Source organism: Pleurodeles waltl, chromosome 8 (genome assembly GCF_031143425.1).
Source record: "Pleurodeles waltl isolate 20211129_DDA chromosome 8, aPleWal1.hap1.20221129, whole genome shotgun sequence".
In the NCBI taxonomy this organism is placed as follows: Eukaryota; Metazoa; Chordata; class Amphibia; order Caudata; family Salamandridae; genus Pleurodeles; species Pleurodeles waltl.
In genome coordinates this window covers 50449230-50465474 of record NC_090447.1, presented here as the reverse complement: position 1 = coordinate 50465474, position 16245 = coordinate 50449230, and the positions used below count along the sequence as shown (strand labels likewise).

General features: G+C 45.0%; 1 protein-coding gene across 6 annotated transcripts in view; it reads left to right on the top strand.

Annotated features, from left to right (window-relative positions):
- LOC138249696 (ankyrin repeat domain-containing protein 50-like) overlaps positions 1-16245 on the top strand; it is a 307510-nt gene that overhangs the window by 248092 nt on the left and 43173 nt on the right. For all 6 annotated transcript variants that reach the window (XM_069203678.1, XM_069203681.1, XM_069203680.1 and 3 more), the window contains one exon: positions 10507-10736. In XM_069203678.1, coding sequence (XP_069059779.1) covers positions 10507-10736 — 230 coding nt within the window. The remainder of the gene's footprint in view (positions 1-10506; positions 10737-16245) is intronic.

Here is a 16245-nt window from a genome sequence, read left to right as displayed (position 1 = left end):
TCTATGGGTCTCTGCGATGCCCCTACTGGGGGCATTGTGCCGGGACCCTATGAGCACATTCAATCAGGAAGTTTGCAGAAAGGTGGCCTGGTGCCACTTCTTGTGAGAGCCAGCGTTCCAAAAAATGGAACAGTTTCGGAGCCCTCCACTCCCTCTGGAAACCCTACTATGCGGAGACTATTGCGTCGGGAACAGCCCTCTGAATCCTCAGCCTGGGCCTCTAATTCTTGAACCTTCGTGGTAAGGTTTCTTATTAGCTCCTGCTCCGTGTGGGTGACACGCTCAGTTAATTTCTGTTGGTCTTCTTGAACTAGTCCCACTTCTATCGCCACTGTGTCCATTGTATTTTGCAGATCTTGGCGAGTGTCTGCTATGATCCAGACCCTGGGGCGGCACGAGCAGTACCGACTGGATGGTAGGAACAGCCGTGAAGCAGCACAGTGTGGATCCCCCCTCAATCTGCACCCCTCTGGAACCAGGGCCAAGAATTGTGTGTACAGCCTGTGGGGAATACGCACCAGGACACGCCTCACCCCCAGTCTCCTCCTTGGGGGACGGGGTGGTGACACAAGTAGTCCCGGGCATCGGTCCCTTATGTTGCCTTGCAACCACTCCGTAACAAGTGGTTTAGTTGGCGCATTGCGCTTCTCCGCTGCAGGCACCCTGTCTGCTCTCCACAACCGGAGGATGTTATTCTGCATAGACTAAATTAGCTGTGTCCCCCGGCATCAAACACACACCAGACCAAGTGGTTCAGTAGGCCTTGAGCCTCTACGGCCTCTGGGAGGTCCTGCACCCCCTCCCTCCGATAGTTTCAGGATGTGATGGGGGGTGCTGGGAGTGTGCGATGGGCCAATATGATTAAGGCAGGAGAGACAGGAGCAGTGATGTCCGTTTGCCTGTAGCACCCCCTGTATAAAGCAGTATGAGAGGGCCCCGGTGGTGGTGTAGCTGGCTTCAGGCCCCTTGTCCGGGCCTCTGTAGAATTAGGCAAGGAGGGGGGGTGGGGCAAAGAGGAAGGGCTGTGTGTTTGGACGTCATGCATCTATTGCGCCCCCCACAGGCACACCGTACCTTGCAGCAGCATCTATGGCCGCGTGTGAATGTCCCCCAAATGCCGCTTCAGTATAGGCCTCCAGGTCTAGCTGGCTCCGTCGGCTTCCCCGGGTGGGAGGAAAGGTCGGTTGCACTTGCTCCGGCGAGCGTCCAGTGGGCATCCAATGGGCATGTTGGGCAGCCCCCATCCCCGCAATAAAGGCCTCGCTGCTCCTTCTCTGGTCTAGGCAGTAGGCTCCCCGTCACCGGCCTGCAGCACATCTGAGGGCTGTGCTCGATTCGCACGGTGCAGTCGCCTCTCACCGCTTGTATATGGCCTCAATCTGTTCCGCTGCCCTCTTTACACCCATGAAATTGGGCGCCGTATGCTGCAGATGGCAGCATGCGTTGTCAGATGGCGGGTCTCCCCGTCGGCGCCTCTCTAGAGCCTGACCCCCATCTTGTGGCACCTGTCCACACCCCCTCTACTCAGCACCCTCTTACCAACCATTGTTCACACTCTGCAGCTGAGTGCGCGGAAAGGGTAAAAGATAAAACAACCTGTCATCAGTGTGCTATGGTGGTATTTATATGTGGCTCCTCTCTGTCTTTTCCGGGCAGTGTAGAGTGGTCATGGAGGTGCAGCACAGCACCTAACGGCGCATTGGAGCACTGCAATGGAAAACTTCTCTACATTCAGTCTGGTACCTTAGTAGTATTCTAAGGTGAAGAACCAGCGGTTGGATAGAGTATCCACCAGAGAGAGCGTTACTGAAGATACACAATCTTCAATGTGCCAATGTGAACCTGTGCCTCCTCTGTGCGCTGCTGGGGTCTGAGTACCAGATACCTGTGGTAACTCATTTTCACCCTTCTTTTCCAACGTAAAGTGTAAATTGTCTTAAACTGTAGATGCTTAAAAGCATTTAAAACTGGTTTAAACATAAAGTTTAAAACATTTCACATTTTTCAACAGTTTTTAAACAATAGCGCACATTGCAGGACTGTTTAAAAACCAACCTGTACTTTGTTGTAGGTTTAATTGGATAACTGTACAACTGTGTATATATTATATACACGGAAAATCATAGGTGTGCTTAAATGCATAATGTTAATGCCTGAAAATACCCTGTCCCCACTTGTAGGGGTTGGTTCGGACACCCTGAGCGAGATGATCATCGTCTATGCCGCTGACTTGAAAGCAGGTCCAAGAGTGCAGGATCCGGACAGATTTTCTAGATGTTCCTGCGTGATACATTCACACACAATTACTCTGAATTCAACTTCTTTACACCATTAATGGATATTGTGAAAATCTGAAACAGGCCTTGCCCTCCCAGATCTTTATGGGAAACTCCTTGGCCTGTGTGTAGCTTTGTTACTTGAAGAGCATCAGTCATGGTGGTGTTTCCAATGAGTACCTACATATTTGGTGGCTAAGATGGTGCCTTCTTGAGTAACACTTACGAGTGAAATGTGCTGCGTACATGCCAAATCCAACATTGAAGCTCTCATCCCTTTGGTTTTTGCAAGAACTGCTGCTCCATCTTGGTTTTGTATGCATTGGGATCCCCTTTTTAGGTCTCGCCTTCGAGTCAGTGCAGGTGCTGTTTGTTGCAAGACATATTGTGGGCTTACCAAGAACGTTCAGGGACCTGGAGTCTGCCCATTGCTTACCATTGGTTGCCTTTTCTGTCACTCATTTGCCTGCTCTTTATTTGTGTCCCAGCTTGTAAATCTTCTGTTTGTCCCTCCCATGGAGCATAGCTTCTTTACCATTGCTTTTGATTGGCTGGCTTCTATGCTTTCACTGCTTGCTTTTCAAGCTCTATTTTTTCTTTAGGATTAGGGACTCCATGAAAGTGCATGTGTTTTTCAGCTGTCTCCCACTTGTACTTTTCTCACTTGCACTCTGTGTTGCCTGTGTGCTTTTCCCCGCTACCCCCATTTTGTGGTTACGCTGATGTACTTCTCCGTCCTCACCCTGTTGCTTTCCCCTGCTTGCTCCACATTGCTGTCTCGGCCATTTCTTCTCCTCCCCACCCTCTCCCCCTGTTTTCCTTCCTCCCAACCAAGCCCTCCTTGCTTGCCTGTTGTTTTACCCAACTCCCACCTTTATTATGCTATCTCCCACCCACCCCTTCCTTCTCTCTCGCTCGTTGCTTTGCCTCCCCAAAACTGCCCTCTGTGTTGCTTCCCCTGCGCAGTGCTTCTCCCATCCTCGCCTCCCGTATTGGTTTGCCACACCCTGTGGCCAGCAGTGTTGCTCCCCTAGCCGCGCCCTCTTTGTTGCCCACCCCACCCGCCCTTCGGTAAAAAAAAATGCTTTTGCACCACTTATCTTTTTTCACTATTGATTCAACTTGTTAAAAACAATCACTTGCATCATTTTGTATCGTAGCACCTTTTTTTAAGTTTATTTTTCTTAGATTAGCCATGCTGCACAGCATCGAAAATAGGCCCCAAAAGTGAGACCTATTGGCTTTGTCAAGGCTTGTCATTTCTGTTTGCCTACATGAAATCAGAATAAGAAGTGCGCCAGCTGTAAGGATGCGGGCAGGCTTGTGGTTGGAGGAGTGGTCTAGGTACTCCAACATTGCGCAGTAGCATGTTTGGTCCATGCGGGATCCCATACCATGCCACAAACCGCTGCGGTTGCAGCAGACCCCACACCATAGGAGGTCGCTGTCACGGTCAACGTTGAAGCCACTCGTAGCCAGAAATGGGCCTTGTGTGAGTAGGCAGAGCCTTCAGCCGCTTCCAGGCGCTAAGGCCCACATGCATGTGCATGCTGTCACTATCCTGCGGTGGGATGGAGTCTCTTTAAGTGTTGGGAGAGCCATGTCCACAGACCTGGAGATCTGCTTGACACAAGATGGTGCCCTGCATCTGGGGAGTCTGCTTGGGCCCATCTAATGCTCCGCTCTAGTGTTTACAGGCCGCAGTCTGTTTCTTTTGGAGTAATGGAGACTGAAGGGTCTGCTGTTGCTCTGGAAGTAAAGAAAACTTTTGGAAGTGCCTGGAGTATTTTTTTTTTCAGACTCCGTTGTTCACAGCTCTTCAGTACTTTGTTGCAGTGATTGTTACTGCCGGGCCCCATTTAAGTTTTTGAAGTAGGGTTATTTAACTCTCTACTTTTGGAAGTCAGGACTAAATCTGTTTTTTGCGAATAAAAAAAAATCTTATGTGATCATTTTTGAACAACAATTTTTTTTGTCAAATCTAATTTTCATTTTAACCAGGGATCTTTAATTTGTAGCTGAAGTTCGGGTTAATGCAAAGATGCTTCTGGATAAGCCCCTCTTCACATCAGACACCAAGATCAGGAAAGCGGCTTCTTGTGCGCTACAAATGCACAAGCTCCATGATCCTCACCTGTTTCCAGAGTGGTGCGGCTGGAAGCTTGGACAGCTTGCCTCTGTAGCCACTACTCTGTGCTGCTGTGCATGTGTATCCATTGACGGCAAATATATGATTAAGGATGTGGAGTCTCTGTGTGTTTCTTGACCTTGGCCTTTTAGAGGCTCCCAGGTCCACTTTGTCAATCACTGGTATCTGTGATCTTAAAATGTTCAACCACATACACAGCGGAATCTTGGCATTGCGCTAGGTTGGCAGCAGGATGAAAGGTTCAGAAGAAGGAAGGTGGTTGAGTACCAGACACTATCTGCTGTTGTACTTACTCATCTGTCACTGCATCATAGCGCTATGACCTATCTGGCTTATATGCTCATTGGTTTGAGCCTTCCTTGCAGAGCCATTTTCGCGCGGTAGTATGATGTGTTTCGGGTCGTGTGTTCAGTTCTGTCCTGAGAATGCCCTGTGTTGCACGTGTGAGACAAAGGCTATGCGTCAGATTCGAATGCAGAAGTACTGTGACGCATGTTGTTAGATGGTTGGGTGGGTAACACATCTTGTTAGGTGGAATAACATATCTTGTTAGATGGTTGGGTGGGTAACACATCTTGTTAGGTGGTTGTATGGATAACAGATCTTGTTAGATGATTTAGGGAATAACAGATTTTGTTAGATGATTTAGGGAATAACAGATCTTGTTAGATGGTGAGGTGGAAACACACATCTTGTTAGGTGGTTGGGTGGATAACAGATCTTATTAGGTGGCCAGGGGGTAACATCTTGATAGGTGGTTGGGTGAATAACACGTCTTGTTAGATGGTTGGGTGGGTATAAACATCTTTTTAGATGATTGGGTGGGTAGCGCATCTTGTCAGTTTGAGTGGATGTATACATTTTGATAGGTGGTTGGGTGGGTAACACATCTTGTTAGATTTTGGGTAGATAAGACATCTTGATAGATGGTTGGGCGGATATATACTTCTTGTTAGGTGGTTGGGAGTATAAGACATCTTGTTAGATGGTTGGGTGGATAACACTGCTTGTCAGGTGGTTGGATGGATAACAGATCTTGTTAGATGGCTAGGTGGATACATACATCTTGTTAGATTGATGGATAACTGATCTTGTTAGATGGTTGGATGGATAACACATCTTGTTAGGTGGTTGGGTGGATAACACATCATATTGGATGGATAACAGATCTTGTTGGATGGATGGATTGATGGATGGATAAGACATCTTGGTAGATGTTTAGGTGGAAAACATTGCTTGTCAGGTGGTTTTGTGTATAACAGATCATGTTAGATGGTTAGGTGGATATACACATCTTGTTAGATGGATAACAGATCTTGTCAGATGGTTGGATGAATAACACCTCTTGTTAGAAGATGGATGGATAACAAATCTTGTTGGATGGATAAGACATCTTGTTAGGTGGTTGGGTGGATAACACATCTTGTTATGTGGTTAGGTAGATAACATGTTAGGTGAATGTATGGATAACAGATGTTGTTTGTTGGATGGATAAGACATCTTAGGATTCTGTGTTGATAAGACATCATGTTAGCTGGCTGGCTGGCAGTGTCTAATCTGCTAATGTATTGATTGACTAAAGTGTGAGAGGTGAAGTTTAGTATTTGCTTACGGAGATTGGTGAAATATCTGTTACCCAACAGTTAGTCTATGCTAGTGCTTCTTGCTATGTGCTGTTTTGTGAGTTGTCGTACATTTATGATGCTGTAACTGCCATTTCGGTTCTGTGCTGTATGTGTGGGCAGAGATCGGTCGAATGTGGTGTTTTACATTTTTTGAGGTGTACCTTGGTATGGTGTATGCTTGTGATTGCTTTTTTATTGTGATTGCGGTCTAATTTTTGAGACCCTTTGGTTTAGACCACACTTGGCATTCCTCTTATCTTGCTTACAATCTGGGAACAATAGGGAGGCTCCAAACTTTGTTTTGGTGGCGTGAGAGGTAAATGCTTGATGTCTCTGCACTTGGAGCATGTACAACACCCAAGTACCAGCTTCATTACCTCTCAGAGCAATCACAACCCTTGCTGCAAGCTGTCCTATAGAGAGGATACAGGGAGCCGAGGTGGTCAGTGATTGAAAAGCTCACATGACCTCTGTTGCTGCCTCTTTTCTAGGAGGACTTCACACCACACTGGTGATCCAGCAGTATGTTGCTGTAGACAGACGTTGATGGGTGGTCAATGAGTTAACACGATTTACAAATATATGAGTAAACCTCCAACATGCCTACTTTCCTATTCTCATTGAACTGAACATTGGCAAAACCTCACAGTTTGCCCTGGCATTGGTGGGACCAGACGGTCTGCCTTAAGAGGTGAGTACGATTCCTCCAGATACCATCTAGTTTGGCCTCAACTCGGCTCCACGAGTGTTGACAAAAGTGCTCTCTTCTGCGCATGGCCCTTTCCCTCTACTTCAACAACAAGCTAATAAGGCATAGCCTCTGGTGGACATGACCGAAAATCATACAGCATCTGTGCAACCCGCTTGTGTAATCATCCGAGAGTCTCATCTAACTCCTTGCCACAGCGCTTATGGTACTGGGGGCTCAGCTCCACCTTTCACTCTCATTGAGAGGGGAGATCCATTGAAGGACACAGTTGACTGCTTCACGCCTAGACCTTGACATAAGCATGGGAACTTTTTTGGCCTTTAGGCCTCCATACCTTATGCATCTTCAGGCAAGAAACCTCTGCACAACCTCAATGTTTCTTCAGGACTCTGGCACCTAAGTCAACCCAGTGGCCAGCATTACCTGGTGGGCAGTCCTGTGGACATCCAAAGCCCATTACAGGAGAGTACTTGGTCACCATTTGAGGTTTCATGCTGTCGTAGGACTGCTACCCTGGGGTTAAGACTGCTTAGTTTAGGTCAGCAGCACCACCAAGTGTGGGTGACTGAGTCAGTCTTACGCCGACGGGAAGCTTTGGCCTGACATCGTCGGCTTGCTATCAGCACCTCATGCAAACCTAGAAAGTAAAGGTGATTATGGCATCCTAGAGACATGACACTCTGACTCCTCAGGGAAGTCGTGGTGGACAGATCATACCCTTTTCTCTCAGTTATGCAACGTCTCACACATGCTAAGGCAGACAAGAAGATGCAAGACAGGTTTCAATGCATTCATTATAAAAGGCACGTTCTGTGATTATTAGGCAGATGAAAGATAATATAGTGATGATTATGACCATAAGGGTAAAAAATATAAACAGTCCCATCATCCTCATCTTATCATGAATCTGGTAATTCCTACCTACACTCTAATGTCTAAACCTGAGAGCACAGTGGTGTTAGCCTTTCTGCCTATTGCAGTCTATGGGAAGAGCCCGGACCCCATACCTGGAAGATGACAAGGGTCTGCCTGTTGTCTGCTGGCAATCCTCCTGGTTGTGTGGAAAAACAAGTCCAGGATCAGCGAAGCTGTCAATGAAATTCTGTACACCCTCAGATGGCCATGGCTGGAATGCCCTCTACCCCCCCCTTAGACCTATGTGGTGGTTACATAACAAAATATACTGTATTCTAAGAATAGGTCTGATGTGATAATATGTCTAGGGTTGAGGGTTGACTCCGTAATTCTTGGAGCGAAAATACTAGTTAAACGATTATGTGCAAAACATGACAGCCTTGAGCAGGGCATAGAGTGAAATGCGTGCAACCTACTGATAAATGTAAAACACGAACAACTACGCCTACTCAGAAAGGCAGCTGATAAAATATAAAGCAACATGCTGAGAAGCAAGCTATGCTAAAATAATATAACATTGATAACATGTTTATGCATGTTAAAGACACAGGCTATGGGCCTTAAGCTAAAATAAGGGTGCCCAATCTAGACGCTGAAGCGGAACCCACGACAATGCTCAGTCCTCTGGAGCGAGGAGCATTGGTGTACATGGGTCGCATAGCCAGAGACTGTTGTCAACAAGGAGTTTGTGAAATCTGGTTATTTACTGCAATTGCACCACAACAGTAAAAAAGGAAAGCTTCTTTCAACTGCTGTAAAGCAACAGTGTTCACCTGCTCAGCTCCATACAGCAAAGGGAAAAAAGAAAAACAAAACTAAAGTACTTTCTTAAAGTGACTAAAAAGAGTAACACTCCTCTCAGACACCCTGTACATAGTTCTGAATAAGCACACCTCTCTTTTTTTCAGAAGCATTGTACTATTGTATTTGTATGTTTCAAAATATTACACAAACAAGACAGCCATACATTTACAAAGTTCCTGAAGCCTGTTGGTGACAGTGTGCAGTAAAGGAGCCCATGTACATCATGAAAGTATGGGTGGGAATCTGTAAGTAAAGGAGATATTTTTCACCTCCGACTTCTCAGTAACATCCAATACAGTGAGAACTTTGCCCTCGTCTATCACATGCCACTCGTACTTATAAACTTTATTGTGTAGTGAATTAAAACGGTAAGAACCATACAAAACGTGCAATAGAATACATGTTCGTCTATCACGTGTCATTCAGAATCGCCGTTATTCAGTCACACATCTATGACCATAAGTTGACTTTCCTAAGGCAGCTGCCCGTTGCAGAGATCTGTAGGACAGCCACTTGGGCTTCTATACATGTCTTTTCTAAGCTTTAATTACAGGATGCAACCTTTGTCCAGTAAATTATTCTTGTGGCATGTGGTATGACATGATATCTCTCTCTCCAGGACTATGGGGCTGTTGAATTAGGTGCCCAACAAGTTGAGGTGATGAGAAAGCAGAAAGGCCAGAATATTAAGAAGGGTTTCTAATGCTGTGGGTCTTGCGTTTGCTCGAGTTAGAGCTGTTAGCGTTGTAAATTACTAACTGGACTTTTCTTGCCACACAAATTGAAAATAAAAATTTTAACAGTTGACATAAGCGAGCCAATTCAAAGCGTCCCCGTGAGCGTGAAGGAGACACAAAAAAGGAAAAAGAACTTCGCTCGCAGTCAAAGTTATCGGCAAACATGAAATTATCCATGTAACAGGGTCGGTCACCAAGGCAGTAACAAAATGGTCATAAGGAGGGACAACGTAAAGCAGTTACCAACGAAAAGAAAAGATTTTTGAAAGGCAAGCCCACGAACGACTGACAGTGATTGGCGTGCGGTGGACATTGTTAAAAGCCCAGATACATACCAACACGTCGGAAAAGCAGCGCTTGCGCCCTGCTATGCCCAACCTAAAAATGGGATCTTAATGGAGATTCCGGCTCTTTCAGTGCTTGTCTACGTTTCTCCACAGCGCCCACCCAGCTATCCCCTTGTTAAGCACGTCATGTGACGCCATATGTGGCGAACCCATGTGGGAGCTTGGCTTTGGATTGTTTGTGATGCCTGGAAAGGGGGTGGCCCTGCGCTTGAGGAGGAGCGTGCTTGTTTGAGTCCCCCTTGTGAACATTTTTAAGTGACAACATCATTTGCAGACAATTTCTCAGCCCCACCCACTAGGTAAGGATGGATAGGAAGAACCATGCAAACTGGAACCTGCATGAAGATGTTTCTTCCATTCCTCAGAATTTGTGAATGTGAATTAATCCCCTTGTTCAGCATTTCTGAAGTTTCTTGCATCTTTGGAATTATTTCTTCATGATGCATCTAGTTGAGATATTACTGCTCAAGTCTTCCAAGCTACTGTCTTGAGTGTCTGGGATGTTTTTTTCTTTTCTTCTATGTATTCCAGATTTTCTGAGTTTTGTGATGCTCTGAAAACACATGAATGTTTATAAGATCTTTTTTCAGTGTGTTGATTGTTTTTATAAGTGTCCTAAACAGTAATTGTGTTCATCTGTTCTTTGTTAAGCTGTTTGAAATTATACTTTAGGTTATGTTTTATGCGTTTATATTGCTCACTGTTTGCATTTCGTTTTTTTGTATTTGTTAAGTCTATTGTGTACAGTGCTTCAGTACCTGCATGATAGGCTGGTGCTCTTGGAAAATTAAAAATTAAAGGCAGAGCAGTTGTCTGCAATTAGCAAAAAGTTTAACGAGGTTAAAAACCTGCCTTCTATTAAAAACAAATGTGAGAGGTTTTGGTCATATTTGCTGATGCGGTGATGAAGTGTTTTCCTGATCTATCTCCCACTTACCTTCCAGAGTTATTCTTCTACCTCTGCTGGACCTCCAGCCCCCTTCCCAAAACCTGCTGCTGCTGGTGGACTCCGTGGACGAATGTAGCTGCTTCAAAGATGGCGACTGGAAGCCGTCTGGCAAGAGCGGGACCATCGCCGAACTGCTGTCCACTCACCATGAGCTCTTCCCATCCTGGTTGCTCCTGGTGTGTTCGGCACGTCGGCAGAACAAGGCCGTCACCAAGATGTTCACAGGTGAGAGAGTTTGGCACAACGTTCTAGAGCACATGCTTATCTCAAAGGGCTTCTTGAGACTGAAGGCCTTATTTAGAATTTGGTGGATGCGTTACTCCTATGGGATTTATATTCCGGCGGATGGGAAATCTGTCACTGTTGTGATGGAGTTACTTGTCTGCCAAGTTCAAAATTAGGCCATAATGATAATGAATAATCAGCAAGCTCAAATAGGAGACATTTCATATATTTTTTTTTTCACATTTTTTTCTGAGGGCATGTCGGCTGCCATTTCATTTAGGTCCATTCTTGGGTGCTAAAAGTGCTTTATGTTTTTTTATTTACCGATCCAAGTGACGTCCACTACCCTAGATTGCAAAAAATATCACCCTCATCATTCCCTAGGCACATGCGTTTGGTGACGCATGTGAGTACACGTCATCACGCAAGCGCATGCCTAAGCAATGACATGGCTGCTGCCAGCTGCCAGGTCAGCTTACCTTTTTTTGGGGGTTGATTCTACACAACATTGGCAACACTAAAAGGGCAATAAGGTGATACCTACTGACTTTACCGGTGTTAGTAGTTATGTGCATTTTAAAAACAAAATGTCACTTAAAAATGTGCATTATTTATACCTAAGATTGCCTTCATTATTATCTAAAAGTGCATTCTTCAGTTCTTTCCTTTGTTTATATCCGTCATTGTGCAATTTCTTTATTATAGTTCCGTTATGTTCACATCAGGGCATCATAAACCTATATTTTATCCTAAAATTAATTCCTCTCATGTGGTAAACTTGGTGCTTAAACAATGATCATGGTTCAGTTGCTATGACGACTGTCGATGGGGCTGGAGCATTGAGCCTTATTTCGGTCCCTTCTGGGAATCCATTGAGAAGGAAATTGCAGAGTTGCTTTGCTTGGATTGTTCTAAAAAATGTTGAACCAGCTGCAAATATTTGGCGCCATTACCCATTTTTCTCCTCAGAGCTCTGACACGCCCCCTTCCCTCCCCTGCCAGAGAACAGACCGCCCTTTTCATATTTTAAAATAGAAGCGTCTCTTCAGTTCAATCTTTTTTCAGTTAAATGTATCTTGGCGCAATTAGATCAAAATTATCTCTGTCAGGGGAACAGCAAATTAATGTAGTCTGTTTGATCAGCAAGTTGAGCGGCTCTTCCCTGATCTGTTGGCTGATACTTTGCAAAAACAAGTCATCTAAATTTAAAAGGATGCAGGATGGGGGAGAGACAGTCTTCATGGGAACTGTTCGTTTGTAGTGTGGCCTAAAAACAGCTTTATGTTTTCCAAACAAATCATACAAAAATACATACATATATAGGGACTTCCAACAAACACTCTTTCACCGTTGGTCATTTGACATGTCACTTGAATTGTACTCCCTCCCACCCCAGCAGAAGGCTTAGATCAACAAACCAGCCATTGGATGGTTTTTAGTTTGAGTGACTGCATGTTGCCTTTGGACATGTTCACCTGCACCTAAAAAATAGTTCCCCAACAAGAGAAAGTGTTAGACACTTGCACTTGACTGATAATCCCTACGTGTAATACAGTTTCATCAACATCTTCCATAACTCAAAAACTTATTGTAAATTACGACTTAGATTCCTCACTATTATTTATCCCACAGAAAATGATCACAAGTCATTGGAGTAGCTAGAGTATATATGCAGATTTCTAAGTTGAAGACACACCCCCCTCAGGTATGTGATTGACATTTCAACCACGTGTATCTGACTTGAGAGAGACCTGTAGTAACTACTCGTGGAATTGCAGCTTTTCAAAATAATTTTTATCCCAAATTGGAGTTTTGGTGGTGAATCAGCTCGAGACAGAATAAAAAAACACAGATTCCCAACATCACTGCCAGGGTGCCCAAAGTATTCAGGGAAAACACTTCTCTTAACTTGCACTGCAGATGCAGAAGGAAAACAGTTCCCCCCAACCCCCAGTAACTCGGCTACTGACGGTAGAGTGGTTTGCTAGTTTACGCATACAATCAATTGTATATACTAAAGCCACTTCCCCTCCACTTGGTTCAGGTCTTTTGAAGCAGTTCCATGTGACTTGGACAGGACCTCTGTTAACAACAAGTAGAACTGTGGCTTCATGTAAGGAGATCAGTGGTTGTACACTTGACTTGCGAGGGACACCTAGTAATGGCTATTGGAGCTGCGACTTCATGTAAGAAGATCAGTGCTTGTACACTTGACTTGCGAGGGACACCTAGTAATGGCTATTGGAGCTGCGGCTTCATGTAAGAAGATCAATGCTTGTACACTTGACTTGCGAGGGACACCTAGTAATGGCTATTGGAGCTGCGGCTTCATGTAAGAAGATCAGTGCTTGTACACTTGACTTGCGAGTGACACCTAGTAATGGCTATTGGAGCTGCGGCTTCATGTAAGAAGATCAATGCTTGTACACTTGACTTGCGAGGGACACCTAGTAATGGCTATTGGAGCTGCGGCTTCATGTAAGAAGATCAATGCTTGTACACTTGACTTGCGAGGGACACCTAGTAATGGCTATTGGAGCTGCGGCTTCATGTAAGAAGATCAATGCTTGTACACTTGACTTGCGAGGGACACCTAGTAATGGCTATTGGAGCTGCGGCTTCATGTAAGAAGATCAGTGCTTGTACACTTGACTTGCGAGGGACACCTAGTAATGGCTATTGGAGCTGCGGCTTCATGTAAGAAGATCAGTGCTTGTACACTTGACTTGCGAGGGACACCTAGTAATGGCTATTGGAGCTGCGGCTTCATGTAAGAAGATCAGTGCTTGTACACTTGACTTGCGAGGGGCACCTAGTAATGGCTATTGGAGCTGCGGCTTCATGTAAGAAGATCAGTGCTTGTACACTTGACTTGCGAGGGACACCTAGTAATGGCTATTGGAGCTGCGGCTTCATGTAAGAAGATCAATGCTTGTACACTTGACTTGCGAGGGACACCTAGTAATGGCTATTGGAGCTGCGGCTTCATGTAAGGTTTTCATTGCTCTTGCATTTGACAGAAGATTTGTGTAAGAATGTCCATGCTTTTGCATGTGACTTGTGAGATGCACCTAGTAATAAGTAACCCTGCAGCTTTGCGTAAGAATTTTATTGCTTATGACTTGAGAGTAAGATCTAATAACTCCTTGAGTTACTGCAGTCCGGGAAAGATATTTGGTGACTTAGCATATGACTGGAAAGGGACCTCCAATAACGACATGAGCACACACACACCCCCCCACCCACCCACCTTTATCTATTGACTTGGGTTTTGTTTCTTCCCATCATAGCATAAGGCAGTGGGCATTTACTGCAATGTAAAATTATTCGAGTACCTAAAGTGGTATACATTTTTATGTTAAAGCTATACCTCTTCAACCTTGTGAAGAGTTTTGAAGCAGTTACATCTTACTCGGGAAGGATATTTAGGGCCTGATTTCGATTTTGGCGGTTGGGATATCGGTCATCCTTGTGACAGAGTAACATGTCTTCTGAAATCTAAATCAAGCCCTTAGTAAAAATGTGAATTATTGCAGGTTTGTGACAGACATGTTAAGTAGTTCCTTCCGACTTGAGAGGGACATCTAGTACATTTTTGGAGGGCTGCAATCTTTTTGAGGACTTCACACTGTTTCCTTTAACTCGAGAAGGACATCTCCTTGAGGTGCTGCAGCTACGTGAAAGGCCAGACTGATTGACTTTGCCAATGCTGGTTTCACTTATCTGCATGATCATGAGGCGATAGCTTGTGGGGTTTTCGAATTTTGTTATGTTTCATTGATTACAAAAGGGCAATGGGTGTTCATTCATGATGGACATCTTGAAAGTCCCATTCTAGTATGTGTCACTTTTTCCCTGGAACAAAAGCGGATGAACCTGAGGCAGTGATGTTATCATTCATCCTCCTTTGGTTTGTTAGTACTTTAAGATATTGAAAGATGCATTAAATTCTTTACCTTTTGAGTTTGTTGGTAAACACTGCACTCCAGGCACCATACAAACATTGCTCACCGGATCTTCTACCCACACTGGGTTCTCCAGACTTCTGTCATGGTAGCACATCTGCCGCGCGCTGATACTCTCATCCCGGGCCAGAGATTGGAGTGTGCACTGCCACCCATACAGCTGTAATACAGAGTGTCATCTATAACCTGCAGACTCTTAGAAGATACAGAGTGCATCATCTCTGGACAGGGACAGCCAAGGCAGCCTGCCTGAAGGTTTGGCCAGGTTTGATTCACAAGCCTGTTCTACCACAAGGCTTCAGGCTTTAGTCTCTGGTGCCTGGGCATTGTCAGTAGTATCAATATAAGAGGAATGAGAGGGGTTTTTGGGCGGTCCAGATGCGTCCTCCCAAATTAGAAACAATAACAATAATTGATGCTGTCCCTTGAGCCCTGCGTAATCAAACTTTGGTAAATCACATAACCAGTTCACTAGGAATCCTTCTTTCTGGATGCAGGAGCCCTCACCACCTAGGTGGCCGGCTTCGTCATTGGGCTCAGCTCCTCGCTGGGTGGCGCTGCAGTGCTCAGCGGGGGACAGAGCTCTTTTTATCATAATGTCTGCTATTTCTCACACCAAATTCTTTAATCCCTTCTCTAATGTTCACATGAGGGCATGTGGTAGACTGGGACAATGAGTGGATTAAAATTCAATATGTACCACTACAACAATGTTTTATTCTTTGTGGATGCCCATGTTTAAGTTGGAAACATCCAAGTGATACCTCATGGGAACATAATGGTCCCAGGATCCTACAGTGGGTAGACCTGCTTCTCGCCTCTGGTGCCCAGAAGGGGCCAATGGCAATTTATCAGGACCATTTCTGGTGCCCTAATCTACAAGGTGGATACTAATTGTGGTGACCAGTGCCAAAATGTACCCGTAGCAATAGTGCGAAATAGAAGGTATTTGCTCAGTATATTTACTGCAACCTTTAGGGGCTTAGCAGTATCTTAAGAGCGTGACCTGTATAACACAAATGGACAAAACAGACAACATTTGAATGTAAACAGGCTATATACACTAACAGGCCACCTCCAAATGGAAACGACCACTAAATTGCACCCCGCACAGTATGTGAAGACGTGATTCCTTTTGGTTTATCAATGGAGACCATGGATGATAAGTCCGGGAGCGGTCTACATTATATCCATTAACCCTCCCTTTGGTCCTCCAGTGAGGTATTATGGGAGTGTGTGAGTGCAAAATGAACTAGGTGATGGATGGAAAGCTAAAATACATCTCAGCCACCTGTGGTGTGTGGGTGAGACCTGTGGTCCATGAGCTGCTGGACTAAAGTTCCAGAACAGCTCCAGCAAAGCAGGTTCAAGGAGCAATAGTGTATCCCTCTGACCTGTCTACTCGCCCTATGCATGGATACTGATGGCTGAGATGCTAAATTTGGCCGGATCACTCCAGGGCACAGTGAAAGCCCAGGACTTCATAGGACATTTGAAGGGAAGTCAATGGGTAACTGAAAATTAACCCAAGGAGTACACACGCG